The 18,521-nt window shown below is 41.4% G+C and overlaps 1 protein-coding gene across 2 annotated transcripts in view; it reads right to left on the reverse strand.

Annotated features, from left to right (window-relative positions):
• npr1b (natriuretic peptide receptor 1b) overlaps positions 1 to 9,411 on the reverse strand; it is a 75,377-nt gene extending 65,966 nt beyond the window's left edge. The window contains exons 1-2 of one of the 2 annotated variants that reach the window (XM_018678689.2): positions 9,263 to 9,411; positions 5,418 to 6,236 (exon numbers count right to left, since the gene is read on the reverse strand). In XM_018678689.2, coding sequence (XP_018534205.1) covers positions 5,418 to 6,236; positions 9,263 to 9,284 — 841 coding nt within the window. In that variant the 5' untranslated portion in view covers positions 9,285 to 9,411. Of the gene's footprint in view, positions 1 to 5,417; positions 6,237 to 8,057; positions 8,383 to 9,262 lie in introns of those variants that run through there. The other variant, XM_018678690.2, reaches the window with a different exon arrangement.
• Positions 9,412 to 18,521: the final 9,110 nt, after the last annotated feature.

Genomic DNA, 18,521 nt, shown 5'->3' on the forward strand with positions numbered 1-18,521 from the left:
GACCTCTGTTAATAAATGCCCAGTCGGGAGGTTTTATGCCGCTGTGGGAACCGAAGAGGGAAGCTCATTGGGGGCTGGTGTGTTTGTTTGTGCTCTGGTTCACAGATTGATACACCTCCACAGACAGAGGAAGCTGAGTTTATGACTCTGAACTCTGTGATACGACTCGATTTATTAACCAGGAGAGCGTCGAGGTGCTGATTCGCCTTTTTTCTCAAAGTCAAATTGTCCTGAATAAATTTGTTCTCACAGGTTTGACTGTGTTTGTTTTAATTTTTCTGGTTAAATATCAACTCATCACACAGACCAATTACAACAGCTAGATTTTATCTCCATGGCACACAAATCCTGAAAAATAACATACTTTACACCTCATTTAAAATGTTTGTGTTAACAGTTCCTCCCCATTATTTGATATTTATTTTAAAATGTTTCATGATTACTTCATATTCTTTCTAATTTAACAATTAGTTGATTTGTAAATTTGTAAAATGTCAGAAAATAGCCAAAGAATCCAAAAGCAACAGTTTTAAACCAAACAATTTTCAGTTTACTTTCATAATAAACAAAGAAAAGCAGCAAATCCTTAAAGTTGAGAAGCTAAAATTACGATTTCACGCATTTTTCTTGAAAACAGACTTTATGTGAAATATCTTCTGGTAAGTCAGTTTATGTAGCTACATCAGAAGAGGCAGATAAAACGTTTATTATCCAAACATATTCCATCTAAACTGCACTAAAACACATCGCTAAAAGACGATAAATGTTGTGGACGATACCTGAATTTACTCAAATATATTTTTCATGTTATTTTGTGTGTATATGTGGATTCGGGTCCTTTCTAATTATCTAAATATGTTGTTTATCCTGGTGATAAACGTTCAGAGTGGACTGAGTGAGGCTGTGCAGGTTTCATTTTGTGTTTTTGTCTGTTTCTAGATGACATTTGTTCTTGGTGTGTCTTCTTTGAGTCATGTGTTTTTATCAAATATAACTAAACCCCAGCTTGTGCTCCTGAGCTCCTTCTCCGCTGTGGAAATCTGCTGCATCATTCACTGATGCAGACTTTTCCACTGCGTCCTCAGGGGCCGAGCCATTTACAGCGCCGGGGCTGTTGTCTGGCCCGTGGACGCATCGATTCAGCTCATATTTCTGGCGGCTGCTGCTGCTGCTGCTGCTGCATGATGCCCTGCGGCAGAGATCAGGAGCTAATGTCTGGGGTTAACAAGCGCCGCTGCCCGGCTCGCTCACAGGGCGAACGTTAGGGGGCCACAAATCACACGGCGAGACATGGGGGAGCGATAGGCGGGAACGGTGACAAATCTGAAGAACTCTGTTCACATGAGCCCAGAATATCTTTGGTCTGTGCAGCTGGATCAACAATAAAACATTCAAAACACGCCGCTGAGCTCTCTGCTTACAGCCATGACTTGCTTTTTTTGTTTGTTTGTGTGTGTGTGGGATAATAATGTGCAGAGACATGATAAAAACCTGGCACATTTATTACAGTGTGCAGATGCAATAACAGAAGATAGAGGCTGACATGTTGTGTGATTTGTGTTGTGTTTACTGTGTGTAGCTGGGTGAGAAACTCATATCTCCTGCACGTCAGCTTTTCAGGAACTGAGCAAGCTGCTTAGTTTTAGCTTGACGACCATGTGTGTGAACATCTGAAGACATTTTAAGACCATTAGTATTTACTGTAAGTCTCAGCTATGGTTTAGTACTAGACCAATTCATGACCACAAAGAATCCAGACGTACCAAACAAGTGCACAAAACCTTAAAATATCTGCGTCTGAGGATCCTTTGGGTCCTGTGGGGTTGTGGACTAGGGTCTCCATGGATTTGTCTTGTTCCAGATCATCCCACATCTGTCATCAGAATATGGATTACTGTAGATGCACACATCTGCAGATCAACTTAAATCCACTTTAAAGAGCAACTTAAAGCAACTGTTTTGACTTAAAATATCACGTGATGTTGCTTCTGTCATTTGAACACCTGTTGTTGCTCTGAGTGATAGCAAGCAGCTTAAACTGCTGGAATCAGGCCCAGAGAGTTCAGAGTAACGCTGAACTGTAGATCAGTTAAAAACATTTAGAAGTCATTAAAAACCAGCATTCATCTCTGATATCCAGCCAGGAAACTTAGAAAATATCAACAATTAGAAACAGAGTTTAGTGTGTTTCTTATAGCCAAAGCACTTCCTGGTCCAGAAGGATAATGGGCAATAGACTTTTGTTTTTTGTACATGAAAACCACTGAACTGCTCAGACAGAGGTAATAACCACTGGTGGCTGCAGGGGGCGCTGCTGCCCAGTGAAGTTACGCTCTGTTTCTTTAAGTTTTTTAGCAAATGGTTGTTTATCTTCTCTTCCAGCTGTTATAGAGCAACATGATCATTATCAGAGGACTCATCGCAAAGACAAAAACTGAAATGATTAGCTGATGCTAGGGACGATATATGATTTATCGCCAATCACGATGAAAAAAAAAACACAATATCATAGTGAATTTCCATCATTGGTTAATATCATCACAAGTGATTTTAAAAAATCTGTCTAGCCAACATTTAGTCCTGTGTTGATTTATTTTCAATCACCACAAGGGGGAGCTGCGCTTTTCGCTGGACTCCAGGTAAAATTAACTTATGTTACTGTCGGTTACAAACATAGCATGTGCTGGTTCAGTTATACTAACGTTACTGTTTTGGGCACCAGTTAATTAAGCTAACGTTAGCCAGGTAACGTTAGCTATGTAGCTAAACAGCAAATCACTCCACTGCGATCTCTGATGAACTGATTGCAATTTACTACAGTTTTTCCTTTTAAGTTAATCCAAACATTAGTTTGGCTACAGTCCAGAAGGAACAATTCATATCAAGCCAAGAGTTTAAAGCATATTTTCATGATTATCGCAATGATATCGTTAATCGCAATTACTTTGGCCAGGATAATCACAACATGAAACTTTCATATGATCCCACGCCTAGCTGATGAATAAGTTAATCGCTCAGTATGGAACAGTTTTGATAATTGTTTGTTACGTCAGTCGTCAAACAAAAACATCAAGCATTCCTTTCAGTTCAGCCTTCCAAGTGTAAGAAATTAGCGTTTTTCTTTGCTTTAAATCACTGTGAATAAAATTCCTGAGGGTTCAGGCTGTTAAAATCATCTTGGGCTCTGGTAAAGAAAAAAACATGATGGACTTTTAATACATAAGTAATCATTTACTCGAATAATCAAAAATATTATCAGCAGAATAACTGTTAATAAAAGTTTAATGGCAGCCCGACAGACAACAGTACTTTAGGGTTACCAGGTTTGGAAGTCCAGGGTGAAATTTAAAAGAGAAATAAACAATATAAAAGTCTCCTGCTGCTCATACCCAGCTGGGTGCATCTTAAAATCTGGAGATATTTGCATCTAAAATTGGTCATTTCTCTCCATGTACCTAAAGGAAGCTTGATGCATGAGGAAACTGATGGTTGTCAAGTTGAAAATCAAAAAGTGCTGAGTGCTTTAAAATGGAAAATTACCTGAGATACACTGAATGTTATGTTCACCCTCTGCCCTTTGTATCACCATGTTCACCCCTGATAAGCGTTGTAGCCGGTGATTACATGCAGGTAATTCCGGAGAATTAACTGTTTATTAAACACTGCACTTTGACCGGTTGTCTCCTGTAGTTTGCTGTGTGCTGTTATTTGTAATTTTTACATGAGCTGAGGTTAATCTCCTGCAGCCTGTGGGAAAAGTGAAGCCGAAAAAAGTGCATAAATCTAAAATAAAACAGCTCTCTAGTTGTAAGTTTGAAAAGGAAAGAGCAGGAAGAAGACGCTCAGCCTGCAGTTTGTATTTGAAGGAATCTTTTCCCTTCCAGGATTGAATTACAGGAAACAGGAGATGCTGAAAAGCTAAGAGGAAACAGGACAAATTGATTCCATTTACAGGCTGTAAAATCACACACGTCGATAACAGGCTTAAAGGGGCGTTCGTCAATAAACACAGCTGACTGATCTGTTCAATAATTATCCCAAAGACGACATCCTGAAACAAAGTGAAGTGTTCTCATCTGGATCAGATTGATTTAAATAGAAATGAAAACAGTCTGTATTCATATTTTCAGAGCTATTACCAAACATCTAATGAAGTTAATGAGAAGAAGCATCCTGTTAGTTCAGGCAGAGTATTGATCAGCTGATCAATAGCCAAGGAGCCACAGTTATTGTTCTGAACGTCACTGACTGAAGGCTCAAGAACTGAGTAGTACTACGTAGTGTTCATTAAGACTAAGTTGTTGCTAATATAAACATCACGTGTCTTTTTATATTGTAGATGTTAAAAGTCTCGAAAAGGCTGAAAAAATAGAATAATAGAATATAGCAATAGAAATATGGAAATTAAAAGCAAAGAAAAATGTAAACTGAAGCTTCAGCGTTGTTACTCTCAGGGTTTTAAATCTCCTTTTCCACCTCCACACTTACAAACATATTTAGGAATGAAACATCCAAAGTCGCAACGATTGGATGGTTAGTCATTAAAAAGAATAACAACAGAACTATTCTGATAATTAATATATAATTTCACGCTTTTCTTCCTCTTATGTGATAATAAACTGAATATATTTGAGTTCTGAACACGTCAGACTAAAACTAAATCATGTAATCATGAAAATAATCGGCAGATGAATCAATAGTTAAAGTTAGTAACGCTGTAGAGTTTCACCCTACCATCGCCGTGAAGGGAGAAACCAAAGACGACTAAATATTTTATTTAGATTATTTATCTGAATTATGTGAACTTGTTTCTTTTCAGCTCAGTGTTTGAGTCTATACTGCGTCTTGTTGTCATTTGCGGTCACACGTGCTCAATCTGGCGACAGTGGCGGGTATGCTAGCATGCTAGCAGGGAAGCTAATTAGCTATCCTGCTGATTATTACAGCTGAGCCAAGAACAACTCTTATTAACAAACTGTGAAATATTCAGCCGTAAGGCAAATCCAAGAAAACACCGTCATTGACGCCACCGACCTTTGGACCACAGCCACAATATCACAGTTACACAAGGTCTTCACAGGTCTAACATTTTGGACCTGGCCAATAGAGTGGTGCAGGAATGAGTAAGACAAATACAATCTACAGCAACCGTGACATCCTCCAGTTTGGGGGATCTGGATCAGGATCTTTGTCGTTTGTCATCTCCCTTCCTCTCACAATTTTCCCCATCAACCTGTAGCGTCATTATCAATCAAAGCTAACAGCAGCACAGTTCACACCTCTGTCGGCCTCAAAAAACACATTATCAGAGCTGACAGAGACTCTGTCTAGGCAGGAACTAGGCCTAAGACTTGTGAAAACACAGCAGGATCCTACCTAGACCTGATGGGTCAATTACCAGGACAAACATCGCTCACCTCGGCCGTCGTTCTGGCTGTCGGACAGGATCTGGGAGTAGTTGACAGGTTTGTTCTCCTCGAAGACCCGGTCCACAAGGGTGATGTTGACGTTCCTCAGCTCCGTGTACAAACCCTCCACGGCAAAGTAACATGGCCGATCGTCCACCTTGTCGTCGTTGAACATGAGCATCACATGCTCCTGCCACCCGAAGTGCTCGCAGATCCGTAGGGCAAACTTCCCCAACTTCTTGTGGGTGGGACCGGTGTTGGTGAGGGACGGGTACACCTTGCCGTTAAAGGCCACGGCAGGGGCGCCCGCTGTCACCATGGGGACGTTCCAGTGGGTGGTGAAGAGGCCGACGGGGGAGGCGGTGTAGGAGCAGCCGGGCCCGATGAAGGCCCACGGGTCGTAGGCGAACTTGAGGTCCACGGCCACGAGCGGGGCGATGGACTCAGAGCAGATGCGGTCCTTGTCCTCGCTGTTCTTGAAGGCGTAGGTGAGGTGGTGGTTGGGGAGCAGGGTGGGGTTGGCGTTGATGGTTCTGACGGCCCGGTGCAGGGCGGGGCCAACACGAGGCCAGGCCCATGGGTAATCCGTGTTGGTCTCCGGTAAGATGACGGCCAGCGTGATGTTCTGCTGTGGCGTGGCCCGGCGTTCACGGTGCTCTCGGGTCTGGCGCTTCCAGCTGCGGTGGCGAGACGATCGCCCGGCGACCGGCCGTGGGTCCAGCAGGACCAGCAGGACCAGCAGGAGGGTGGCGCCCTCCTTCCAGCAGGCCATCCTCTGCCCAGCAGGTATCCCACTTCCACCACAGCTGAATAATTTATCCCTGTGAGCTGCAGACAGACACGAGGGAGACATTAACAAAACATTCAACTCAAATGAAGTCCTGTTATTCGAGCTCGAAGAATGAAGCGCACTTCCTCCTTTAACTTAAATCTAATAAAATCATCAGGACACCAAGACCTGCTTCAGTCCGTCATGGTCGAATTCACAGTAATAATTTTGTCCATGTCAGTCCTGAGTGGTCTTTGTTGGTTTGGGGCCACATTGAGTCGTGGGAGAAAAACTCCCCGAAGATGAAAAATAAAAAGGACGAGCTTTTCCCTGCCAGCCCAGCCCACCTCAGACAAGACAGAGCGAGGCGTATCGACACTGAAAGTAATGAGTGTTTTCTCAAGTACAGCCTGTCCTCATGAACATCTCAGAGTGGGGGAAACACATTGTCATCCTGTAATAAAAACAAGAAATATTCACTCCAACATTTGATCTCCACCTCTGAAACGACAGATTTAAAGTCAGCTGTGTTGAGGCTTTTATAATGTCTGCTTTATAGCCCATAATGCAATCTGAAAAAACACAATAAACCACTGGTCCAGGTAGTGTAATTATGTACAGTAGCAGCCTGTACATTTCAGCTGCGTCATACAGGATTCAGTGGGAGGAATTCACAGAGTCAGATGTCACCAAGATAAGAATTTGTCATGAAAGCTGCAGCGTTTAAGTGTTAAAGGCAGAAAAAAATGCATTTATGAAGGATCGTTTTAATTAAATTGTGGTTTCTAGCGTCACAGAGGTGGTGGACTGGCCATAAAGAGAGACTGTATCTAAAATACTTTTATTTATGAACTGAAAAATAAACTGTATCTGCATTTAAACTGATTGAAACTGGAGAAAGCAAGTTGCTTTGCTTGCAAATTTTGTATATTTTACTCTGATAGCTGTAGTTAATAATTACTGACTTGCAGAACATGCATCAGCAACTATTCTGATAATAATAATCTATTATTCATTTAAACTGTATTTTAGTATTTTAACCTCTGGTAAAAGTTTATCAAAGGGGAGGATAAACTAGTTTTACCTACATTTTACTGAGCAGAACACAGGGGCTGCTGGAATACCACTGCCTCCATCTGTTAGTTAGTTGTTTCTGTGTGACTTTAAGTAGTGGAAGAAGTATTTAAAAAAGTAAAAGGACCACTTAATAACACAAACTAACTCACAGATGGAGGCAGCAGCTCGGTAGTCTGGAGTCTGGTACCTATATTTTGAGATATTGTAGCTGCATATATCTCATGGTGGGGATGAACAGGGGTCCCAACAGCATATCTTTGCCTCCGAAGAGGGTTAATCCGGCTGTGATACCATCAGTCTTGTGTTGCTGTCTTTGTAATGGATTCATGTGCTGCTCCTTAAAAGCATCATTTCCCTCCGGACAGAAACATGCAGCGGTCAAAACGTCAATTATCCTCTCAAATGTAAATCGATACACCTATAAAAATGATATCACTCATAAGCTGGACTTTGTGCTCTGTACCTCAGCGGGTGTCGGGTTTCCTCTTCATGCTGTTTGTAAATTTTGGTGACAGTAAACTAACTTAACCAGCCTGAGGAGCGCGCCGTGGTCCGTCTCTGTGACGGCAGCCGGTAAATCCGGGTCCCGCACCTCTGGATTTCTAGAAATCTGTCTGATTATCACACGTTTTATGGTCGCAAATGATTATCAGGTGTCACCGCAGTCTGCTGGGAAAGTGGGGTGCAGGAAAAGTCGCGTTTGAAAGTTTAAAATGTGTTTCTGTTGCTGGAAAACGTGCACAAACTATATGCATATAACCCATGAATCAAGGTGTCATGTCTCTGCAAACTTGGGTGCTCACCTGTGCAGCCACATTCTCCTTTCGGTGGTTTAAATCAGGTTCGAGAGGGCGTTAAAATTGGATTTATCCACATTATCCACAATGAATGAGATTGAAACAGCGGCCAAACTGGTCACTTAATCCAAGTCAGATTAAATGAAACGCTGGAATCCGACAGGTAAAGTCCGTTAAATGTAATGTAAATCTGCCCTCCAGCCCCACAGGTGAATACTCAGCTCCACTTGATTCGCTTATTTAAATCCATCCGCAGGTAAATTAAAAATGAGAGTGTTGTTGATCTGCTGCTGCTGCTGGACTGAGACCGGACTGACTGAGAGAGAGCGGTCTGTCTGGGCGGAGAGAGACAGAGAGAGAGAGACGGAGAGGCGAGGGAGAGGAGGGGAGAAGGAGGGGAGGAAGGAAGGAAGGAAGGAAGGAAAGTGAGAGGGGAGAGGAAGAAGACAGGAGGGGTGAAGGAGACGGGAAAGGTGGAAGGAAAGAGGAAACAAGGAGGGGTGTAGGAATAAAATAAATAAATAATAAAAATGAAAAATATGTTGTTTATTCAAGTCTAATTTATAATCAAATTAATGTGATTTAAAACACGGAAATAAATAGATAGATACTGAATCATGATTGGACCAAAATAGTCACGTGACACATGCAGCCGCAATAAAATAAAATTGGTGTAATACGTAATATTATACAAAATATACAGCTTTTCTTAACTTTGTGGTTTTCATATATTATAACTATGTTAACTGAGACTGTGTGGATGTTTGTATTATTTCCAAATCGTTACGTCCAGAATAAACACGTAGAAAGACAGACTTAAGTAAGTTACTTAAGTAAGTTACTTAAGTAAGTTAAGTATTAATACTTCTCTGTAAAAAACACTCCAGTCAAAGGAAGGTCCTTACCATAACTTAGCAGCTATTAAAGTAAAAATATGTACATTAACAGGAAAATGTGTTTAAAGTATTAAAAGTATTTAAAGATGCTAAGGTATACGCATGTTTCTGCTTTAGCTACATAGCTAACACTAGCAGTCTAACGTTAGCTAGCACCACCTAGCTACCACTCGTTTAATGCTACTATCGTTGCCATTTTGCTCACGCTATCGCTACATAGCCAGCGTTAGCATTGACATTCATTTCACGCAGTCTAACGTTGGCTAGGATAGCCTACTTGTTTTTGCTAACGCGTTAGCATTAACAGTTACTTACCAAGTGCTCGTGCTAACGCCATTTCCACGGTGTCCCGCGTTGACTAGCGTACTTGTTACTCCAAGTTACACTTGCATCACGTTACTGGGATGTGGAAGTACTCCTTAAACGTTACTATCGCTACCATTTTGCTGACTGTTGGCCAACAACATCAGTTGAGCTCCTTCGCCAAGGTGCTAACTTAATTAGCTTTAGCTCCTGAGGTTTCCATTTTGTTTACGGTAACAGTAGCAAGGCTAATACTCTCATAACCACGACGGAGTTAAGCTGAAACGGACCCATTTTACAAGATTGGTTTGTTACAGCAGCCCCATTATGTTGCTTTAGGGGGAATCAAGTTATAAACATTAGATATAACCACTTTTTAACTGGACCAAACAGCAGCTGTAAGCAGCAAACACATTATCCTCCTCTCGTTAGCTACATATTCACAGACATATCAGTTTTATTTTAGATGATATTTTCACTCTGTTCTTGCCTACAGTACATGTCAGCGTCTGTGTAGCTGTATTATCTTCACTGTGTTTGTGTTTGCACACAGAGGAGCAGTGAAATGCCGAGTCCTGCTCAGTCCCCTTGCCCCCATTATGTTTTCCTGCCATTACATTTTATAGCTGTGTTATCTCCCATCAGCGCAGGCTGTGGATTATCTCGCTCCTATCACGGCTGCGCATTTTACAGGCACTTCACAGATCAATAAAAGCAAATGCCAACACACAATTTTAAAAAAAGGAAGGACAACAGGAAGGACACTGCTTCTGCTTCTAATAACACTGAACATTAAAGCCCACTCCACCAGTGGGCTTTAATACAAACTGTGTTTTATGGTTTCATTCAGGACATTTTATAATACACTCAGGAAACACATTCACCTCGTCTGAACGGACACGTCATGCATTTATTCCTCCCTAAGGATCCCTGAAATCCACCTTTGAGGGAATAGTTTGACATTTTGAGAAGCTTAAGCTTGTTTGCTTTCTTGCCAAAGCTTAGATGAGGTGACTGATCCCACTTTCTAAATATGAAGCTACAGCCACATAAAGGTCCTGCAGACTCTACCAGAACCACCTACAGGACCCCCAGAACCTCCCCATTGATCACCAGGATCACTTAGTAATCACAAGTACCAAAGAACAACCTAAAAGCCGCTTTAACCACCATAAGATCCACCTTTAAGACTTGTACTACTCCCTTAGAGACCACAAAAAGCACATAGAGTACCCCATAGAACCTCCTTGATTATCACTAGAACCTCTGCAGTCAGAACTAGAATAATCTAAAGAACATCTAGAACCACCTAATGGACCAAGATAACCTCTTCAATGATGAATAGAACCATATAGACTACTAGGACTTTCTCAGTGACCACAAGAACTCAATTGAAAGGACCCCTAAAACCACCTGGATGACCACCTAGACTCCTAGATCTTCCTCAGTGACTACTAGAACCTCCTAAAGGATGCTTGGAACCACATACAGAACCTTTTGTCAATAACCACAAGAATCAGGGCCCCTAGAGCCCCTTGAGCGACCACTAGAATCATCTTAAGGACCCCTACCACTTCCTCAGTGTCCATTAGAACCTCCTCAGTAACAACTAAAGCAACCTAAGGAACCTCCAGGACCACCTGAAGGACCACTAGAACCGTTTGCATGTCCCCTGAAACCTTCTCAGTTACCACTAGAACCTCCTAAGGTACCACCAGAGCAACTTAAATGGCCTCTAAAATTCACTCCACAACTGTTAGAACTTCCTAAAACCCCATAGGACACCCCTAAAACCTTGTTAATGACCTCTTCAAATGACCCCAAGACCCACCTAAAGGACCATAAGAACCACATAAAGAACCTAGAGTCTCCTCAGTGACTAATGTAAATGTCCTAAAGGAATATCAGAACCACCTACAGGACCCTTAGAACCTCCTCAACAACTACAACTACTACTACTGTGTAAACAACAGGAAAAAAGACAACAGGATCAGGAGCAGGATGCTCACAGGCAGAAGCTGCTGAAACACAGAGGCGAAGCAGAAACTTAAACAACCTGGAGCTTCATGGGGGAATGAGGTACAGGTGTGCAGTGAGGCACAAAGTTCAGGTAACTTTGAGGACATCTGGTGGACAAAAGAGGAACTGCAGGGGCTGGAGAGATGGAAGAAGGCTGGCAGTAATCTATATTTTTGTTACCAGCAATTTGTCGTCAACAATGTTGATGGGATTTAATCTAAATCTAGTAGAAACAGGTTCACTCTTCCAGCTACAGCAGACTGCATTTTCCCTTTTGCCTGTCCTCTGACAGCGACAGTGTGTTTTTATCCCGTAGGCGTCGAGAAGCTGAGGAGAGCCATTAGCTTAACACACTGTCTCCTATACATCCTTTATACAAACCCTCCGCTGCTACTTATCTGCTCTTACCCATCAGCACTGACGTCTGCTTTTCTCTGAAGTGTGCTCCACAAAAACCAAACCTCCACTTACCCATTATGACCATACATGTTTGTCTCCTGTGTGGAAAACAGACAGTTATTATTTAATAATGGGCCTGCAAACAGGTTTATAAAGTCAGAACAAGTAACACATTGCTCAGTATAAGTCTGTCTGTATATTTGCATTATATATATGCATTTGTAATTTAGCAGTAGAAACAAACCACTGATTTAGAGAGATTACAGGGACATCAGCGTGCAACAAAGACTGTGAAATAAACATTTTAAAACATTGTCTCATATATCAACTCCTGCTCTAAAGCCTGAAGTCTATGATGTCCGTGTCGAAGGAAAGAAATGCTACGGTCTTCTTTCTGCAAATATTCACCATTCAGGGAATAATGCATAATCATGAAGCGAGATGTCAACTTTGCACGTTGTGTTTTTGTGATACTTTTATTGGTGCAGCTACAGTTGTGCACAGAGTGGACACTTATTTACACAATGATGAATCTTCACAGATGTGGTCTGCAGCTGGTGTTACACAACGTCTGTTCCTCTGAGATCCAGGCGGGATGTTGAGGCTTCGGGGGCCTGAACTCTGCAGAACTCTGCATCCTGACTCTGCAAAACCTGATGTGCTGAGACAGCAGAACTTGAACTGATTCACACGGATCAAAACAAAACTTCATTGTTTTTAACGTCAGGTTTTCTTCACTTCAAAGGATGAAAACATAAATTTCCACTGACAGCGGCTCAGATCCACATTAAACTGATGGAAACAAGAGGAAACAGATCTGTGAACCTACAGTGAAAGGTTTATCAGCTTATCTGGACCGTGCATGAGGCTGAACTGAAGTAACTGAGGTAACTGGTAACACATCAGCTGTGCAATGCTTTGACCTGTTCGTGCTAATTTTCATGTCGACATGTAAATGTTCTGAGGCGGCCGAGCGGATAATTATCCTCTCTCGTTTAACTACGGATCACTCTCCTCTTCTGCAGGGGGGAGGTCAGAGGTCAGTGTGGAGTTTCAGGATGTTATTACATCGTCTTTTCAGCGTTTTCTGGTTGAGATCTGGTTACTGGATTCAAGCTTTAGCCAATTAATTCATTTGTTAAAGGACAAGAGGCTGAGAGAACACACTTTTCTGTCAGAGAGCTATTTGTTTGAGACTTTTCTCAGTGAAATACACCAAAGATTGGTCGTCACAGCAGCAGAAATATGAGGATTTTTATTTTATTTAATGACTGTATTGTATTTTGTCCCTTGGACTTCTTGTAGCCGTTTACTCTCATGAAAAAAATACTTTAAACAGGATCAAACATGAAAATTTAACGAGTATAAAGTGTTTGGGACGACTCTGTGGCGTTGGGATGTGATGTGTCACTCGGGGGAAAAATCTCAGCCATAGTAAAGTGACGATGTCGAGGCAGAGAGGAAGCAACACATCAATAATGGATTTGTTTCCCGACGGCTGGAAACATGATGGAGACACTGCAACAGAGATTTACTGTACACATCTGTGTCAGCAGGTTCTCTTCTTCTTTCCTGGTTTAACTGTAAATAATATTTAACTGATCTCTACATCAATATCGTGAGTTTACTGGATTGTTACAGCTCTGACTAGGTCAAGACAGAACCGGCATCCTGGGGGGCGCTGGAGACTATATCAGCTCCACATCCATCAACATCCAAGTATTAATTGTAACTGGAGAAACACAGATTTTTCTAAAACCTCCGATATTTCTGAGTTAGCATTTCACTAACAAACACGACACCAATAAAGATATGGATTGGCATAATTAGCATAAGGAATGAAAGGTTGAAGGATGAAGAATCGAGGATTGAGGGATGAAGGATGAGAGATGAAGGGTCAAGGACTGAAAGGTCCAGCGTCGAAGGATGAAGGGTTGGGGTTGAGGAATGAGGGATAAAAGGATGAAGGCTCAGGGATGAAGGAATCAGGTTTGCAGATTGATGGATGATGTGGAGGCTGATGGTTTGTGTCTGCTTGGTGATGGGAGACTGTTGGAAACCGGGGGGTTGGGACTCAGAGTGGGGGGGGGGGGCAAGAGAGAAGAAAAGAAAGAGAAACGACAACAAGAAAAAAAGAGGGTATCGGAGGAGGATGAGGTGTGCTTAAATACTCTTGTTGTGAAACAGGGATGAGTTTTAGGCGTTGTCTTTGTTCCTGGACCTGGTTATAAACCCAGACTCAAAGGATGTAGAGAATCACTGTCGCACAAGCTCATCATTCTGTCAGACTCGTTGTTGTATCTCTGCGAACACGTCCTCAGACATCGAAGTGTCTGTTTGACGACATCCTGACAGCTATCGGCGTCAAAACTTCCCCCTCACACCTCCACCTGTAAAAACCCCAGCTCCTAAATGCCAGAGACGTGAGGGCGTTCGTCGGTGACTCACAGGTCCCTGGACGTCTGCAGATAATCTGTCCACAGCTGCCACTGCCATGGCAACACCACACCAACCCTCCGCCACATCACCCCCTGCTGCTGAAAGCATCCTCATCAGCTGACTGCAGTAATTATAACGGCCAGTGTCTGTCAGATTAAACCCAGGTAGATGTCTGAAAGCTCTGCTGCAGGAATAGGAGTCACAGATTCATCCAACCATCCAACCCGGTCACATGAAAGTCGGTGGTACTGACTAAATGGAATGGAAACGGGAACAATGAGCCTGTAGCTTGTTTGAGAGGTCAAAATAACTGAAGGAAAATGTAGTTGCGTGCTTATGGATAATCATTTTATATATTCAGTCACTTTAGATATTCTTTACATATCTTATGAGAGTTCAGTCTGAAACCAGGGAGCGTGCAGTATCCAGTCCAACATGTAATCTCTTGAGAACACCCCTACATTCCTTTGACTGTACATTGTAAGTTGTTTTCCAGATGTTCAGGATGACACTTACATAAAAAGGGGTTGGAAAGTCTCCAAACTCATATGTACTCTTAAGAGTCCTACAGGTTGAGAATTTGCACGGCAGCAAAAAAACTGTGGACTGAACCAAGAACCAAGAGAACAGTTTCAGGTTTGATTCTCCTGACATAAAATGGGTCAGTAAATCCCCCACTCCTGATGTTTGAAGCTTTTACGTGTCTTAAAAAAGGCGGTTGCTAACGAGTGTCTAAATGAGACTACAGAGGTTGTCGGGGACGTTAACATGAAAACCCATCTACTCACCAGTCCACCTTTACAGCCTCGTTGTGTTTCTACTCACGCTCTTTCAAACTCTCAGCTAACTTTCTAAGAAGAAAGGCTTTTGTAGAAGAGCTCAGAGCTAAATGAAATGACCAGTTGGAAGCTTAGTGGTGGAGACGTTGACGTCATGTGACCGTGGTGTAGTTGGTTTATAGCCTAACATTAGCTTCTTACTTCAAACATCAGAACAGTGGTGTTCATCTGTGAAGATGATCTGATCAACTAAACCTGAAGGATCAGAAACTTTAGCTGCTCACTGTTTATTTTCTGGAATAATCCAAAACACTATGAAAAAATCCCACTGGCTTTTTGTGGAGGAACCAGGCTGATGCTAACTTTAGTGTTAGCCTACAGAAACACATCATCCTTACATGTGTCACAAACAGTTTCTTTGTAATCTCCTATTTTGAAAAGTGCTGTACAAATAACATGTATTAATACATAATCTAATTTAACAGAAACTCATCTGTAACTGGAAATGCTGCGAAGTACTGGGTGGATGGATACAATGTGATTCGTCAAGAAATAGTTCCAGCACATAACTGCAGTGTGGTTTAATTACTTCTGGATTAAAGAAACAACATGTTGATGACTGAGCTGGTCAGTTGTATTTTGAATTGAAGCAGGCTAGCAGTTTCCCTCTGCCTCCACACTTTATGCTAAGCTAGGCTAATCACGTCCTGAAACCAGGTCTGATTGATGCTAATCTGAACGTCTCACTCTCAGAAAGAAAGTTGTTGTTGTTGTTGTTTGTCTTGTTTAGTTTCTTTGTACACAGTCTTTTTATCACTGCTGCATTTTTTAAACAACACTTTATTAAATTAGACTTTTAAAGCAAAAACAAATCATCTCTCCCTCCATCTTTCTATGTGTTGATATCATCGGCTCATTTATCAGTCTAGTATCCATCCATCTTTAATCAGCAGTATCACTGTGTCTCGCTCCTGTATTTAGCTCCTCTGTGTATCGTTGCCATTTCAACAGGAAAAGGAATCGGCCCCCTTCAGGTTCTTCTTGTCAATTATTCAACACAAAAGGATCTAAATATTCAAAAAGCTGTGGGTTTATTCTCCGTGTGCAGAGTAACACAACTGAGTTTTTATGAGTAAAAGATAAGCTCGCTGTATTTTTAGTCTGTGAGATAATGAGAAACTAAAGTCTTAGTCTGTGTGCTGCCTCACTTTACAGAAACTAATAAAATGTCTACAGAGACAGAGTCTAACAGGAGTTTAAATATTTAAATTTTTATTATTATTTAAATATTTAGGTCTGTTTAGCACCTCCACATTTAGCAGATATCATCAGACACTGATTTAAACAGTGATGGAGAATTTATGGTTTTTCTCTTCCAGATATCTACTTTGAACCTGGGTCTTATTTTCCCATGTTTTGGGTGTAAATGATTGATAGGGAACAGCTGCTGTAGTACCAGAAACATGACTATATATCAGTACCAGACTCCATTGAGAAAAACAGGAATTTTACTGAGCAGAACACAGGAACTGCTGGAATACCACTGCCTCCATCTCTTAGTTAGTTTGTGTTACTGTGTGGTACTTTTACTTCAGTAAAGTATCCGATTACTTCTTCCACAACTGAAAGTCACAGAACAACACAAACACACTAACAGATGGAGGCAGTGGTATTCCAGCAGCTCCTGTGGTGTGCTCGGGTTAAATTACTGCTTTTGTCAATGGAGTCTGGTGTTGATGTACAGTGTTGTTCCCAGAAACAATAACAGAAACAATTAGCAACACTTAAAATCCAAATATTTGGCATTTATAATCAGTTTATAAAATAATAAGAACTAGAAAATCACAATATATCACTACCAGACTCTATTGATAAAAGTGGCAATTTTACCTCTCACAACACAGGAGCTGCTGGAATACCACTGCCTTAGCTTGTTCATGTTACTGAGGTAAAATTCCTGTTTTTGTCAGTGGAGTCTGGCGTTTTTAAAAAGTTAATTTGCAGATTCAAATTTGTGTGCATTCATTCCTGTCAGTTCTGTCAATGTTACGTAAATTTCTAAGCAAAATTTATGGCAGCCTGTTTCCAGACCTGAATCACCACCCACACACGTCTCATTTGTTCAGTGAATCAAAAAGGCCTGGTGTTGTGTTCACTGACAGCTGGTTAGAGAATCAACAGGGCTCTGTGGGCAGGATTAAGACTGAGGACATACTCTTCCTTTCTCTCTTAGCTTTCTGCGTTTTACAACAACGTGGAAAATAATTATTAACGTGCTAATAAAACAAATATTAATACCAAACAAGGGACAATAAGAGGAGGAAGATGATGATGTTTCACAGGGAGAGAAATCAAACAGCTGTAATGGTAATAATAAAGAGAAGAGTGGCTCCATTAACACCTAGAGCTCATTAACATTAACCACACTGCGCCAGCAAACACATAAACACAACGTCAGCTGCTAAATGTCAGTTCACAGAAACGAGCTTCAGTCGGTGGATAATAACACACAGAAAGACTTTAACCTCCTTTAACCTGCACTCTATCACACAACGCACACATATAAACATCCGTCTTCTAATGCTCGTCCATCATCATCATCTCTGCGGCCTCAGGTGGTGTGAATGAGCAGCAGATTAACACGGACGTTGTGTTTGTTTGTGTTGTTTCTTCAGTATTTCTTGAGGAGACTTAATTAGCTGTCTGCTGATTCGGCTACAGATGCTCTGTCAAAGGCTCGTGGGAGCTGCAGTCGTTGAACGCAAACAGAATCATCTTTGTTTGTGTCTCGGGGTTAAAGTGCCGAGGCGTTCGGGACCACAGGAAAACAGGTCAGATCATTATCGAGAAATATCACAAAGAAAAATGTTCCTGAGCTGAGAAGACGAGCTTGATATCTAAATAAAAGCACCTGTGTTAGTTTCTTTTTCTTCCAGGACAACACGAGTCATGGACAGACGCCACTGATCAGATTTAAAAACCTTAATTTAATTTGTGTAAATGGTGATTCAGAGCATCAGACCACCACAAAACAGGGACGATGCTGCTTCATTGTTCCTTTTATGCTCATGTTTTAATGTTTAAAATGCACTAAATTAATAGGAGTTTCCTCATTTTGTTTAAATTGAGTTCTGTTTTTAATAAATTAATGAAATCATTAATTATTATCACATATGTAATTTTCATATGTAAAGTTAACTGCCAGAAAAACAACAACCACCATCAAAGTATTTCTGCAACAGTCTTCAGGTTATTCAGTATCTCTGCAAAAAAATAAAATAATAAATGTCCAAAAAATGGTGCTGATAACAGTTAATAGTTTGGCATTTACTAGAGGCGTTTGAATGCAGCGTTTGACCTTTGTGTTGAGCTCAGAGACCTGGTGGTGGAACAGAGCGAACGCCCTGAAAACCAGAGTGACGTCCACAGAGAGCGAGCTGCAGAAACTCAGGACAAACACAGGCTGATCAATGGTTTGTGTTACTCAGACAAGGAATAATGTGAATTTATGTCCATTTATCATTTTTATCTGGACTAGTTCAGTGTGGAATGTCTTTACCATAAATGTTTCTGTCTGTTCTTTTACAGTAGTGATAAGATTTAAACCATCTTAAAGTCTGACTGATAATGGCTGC

Source organism: Lates calcarifer, linkage group LG15 (assembly GCF_001640805.2).
Source record: "Lates calcarifer isolate ASB-BC8 linkage group LG15, TLL_Latcal_v3, whole genome shotgun sequence".
In the NCBI taxonomy this organism is placed as follows: Eukaryota; Metazoa; Chordata; class Actinopteri; family Centropomidae; genus Lates; species Lates calcarifer.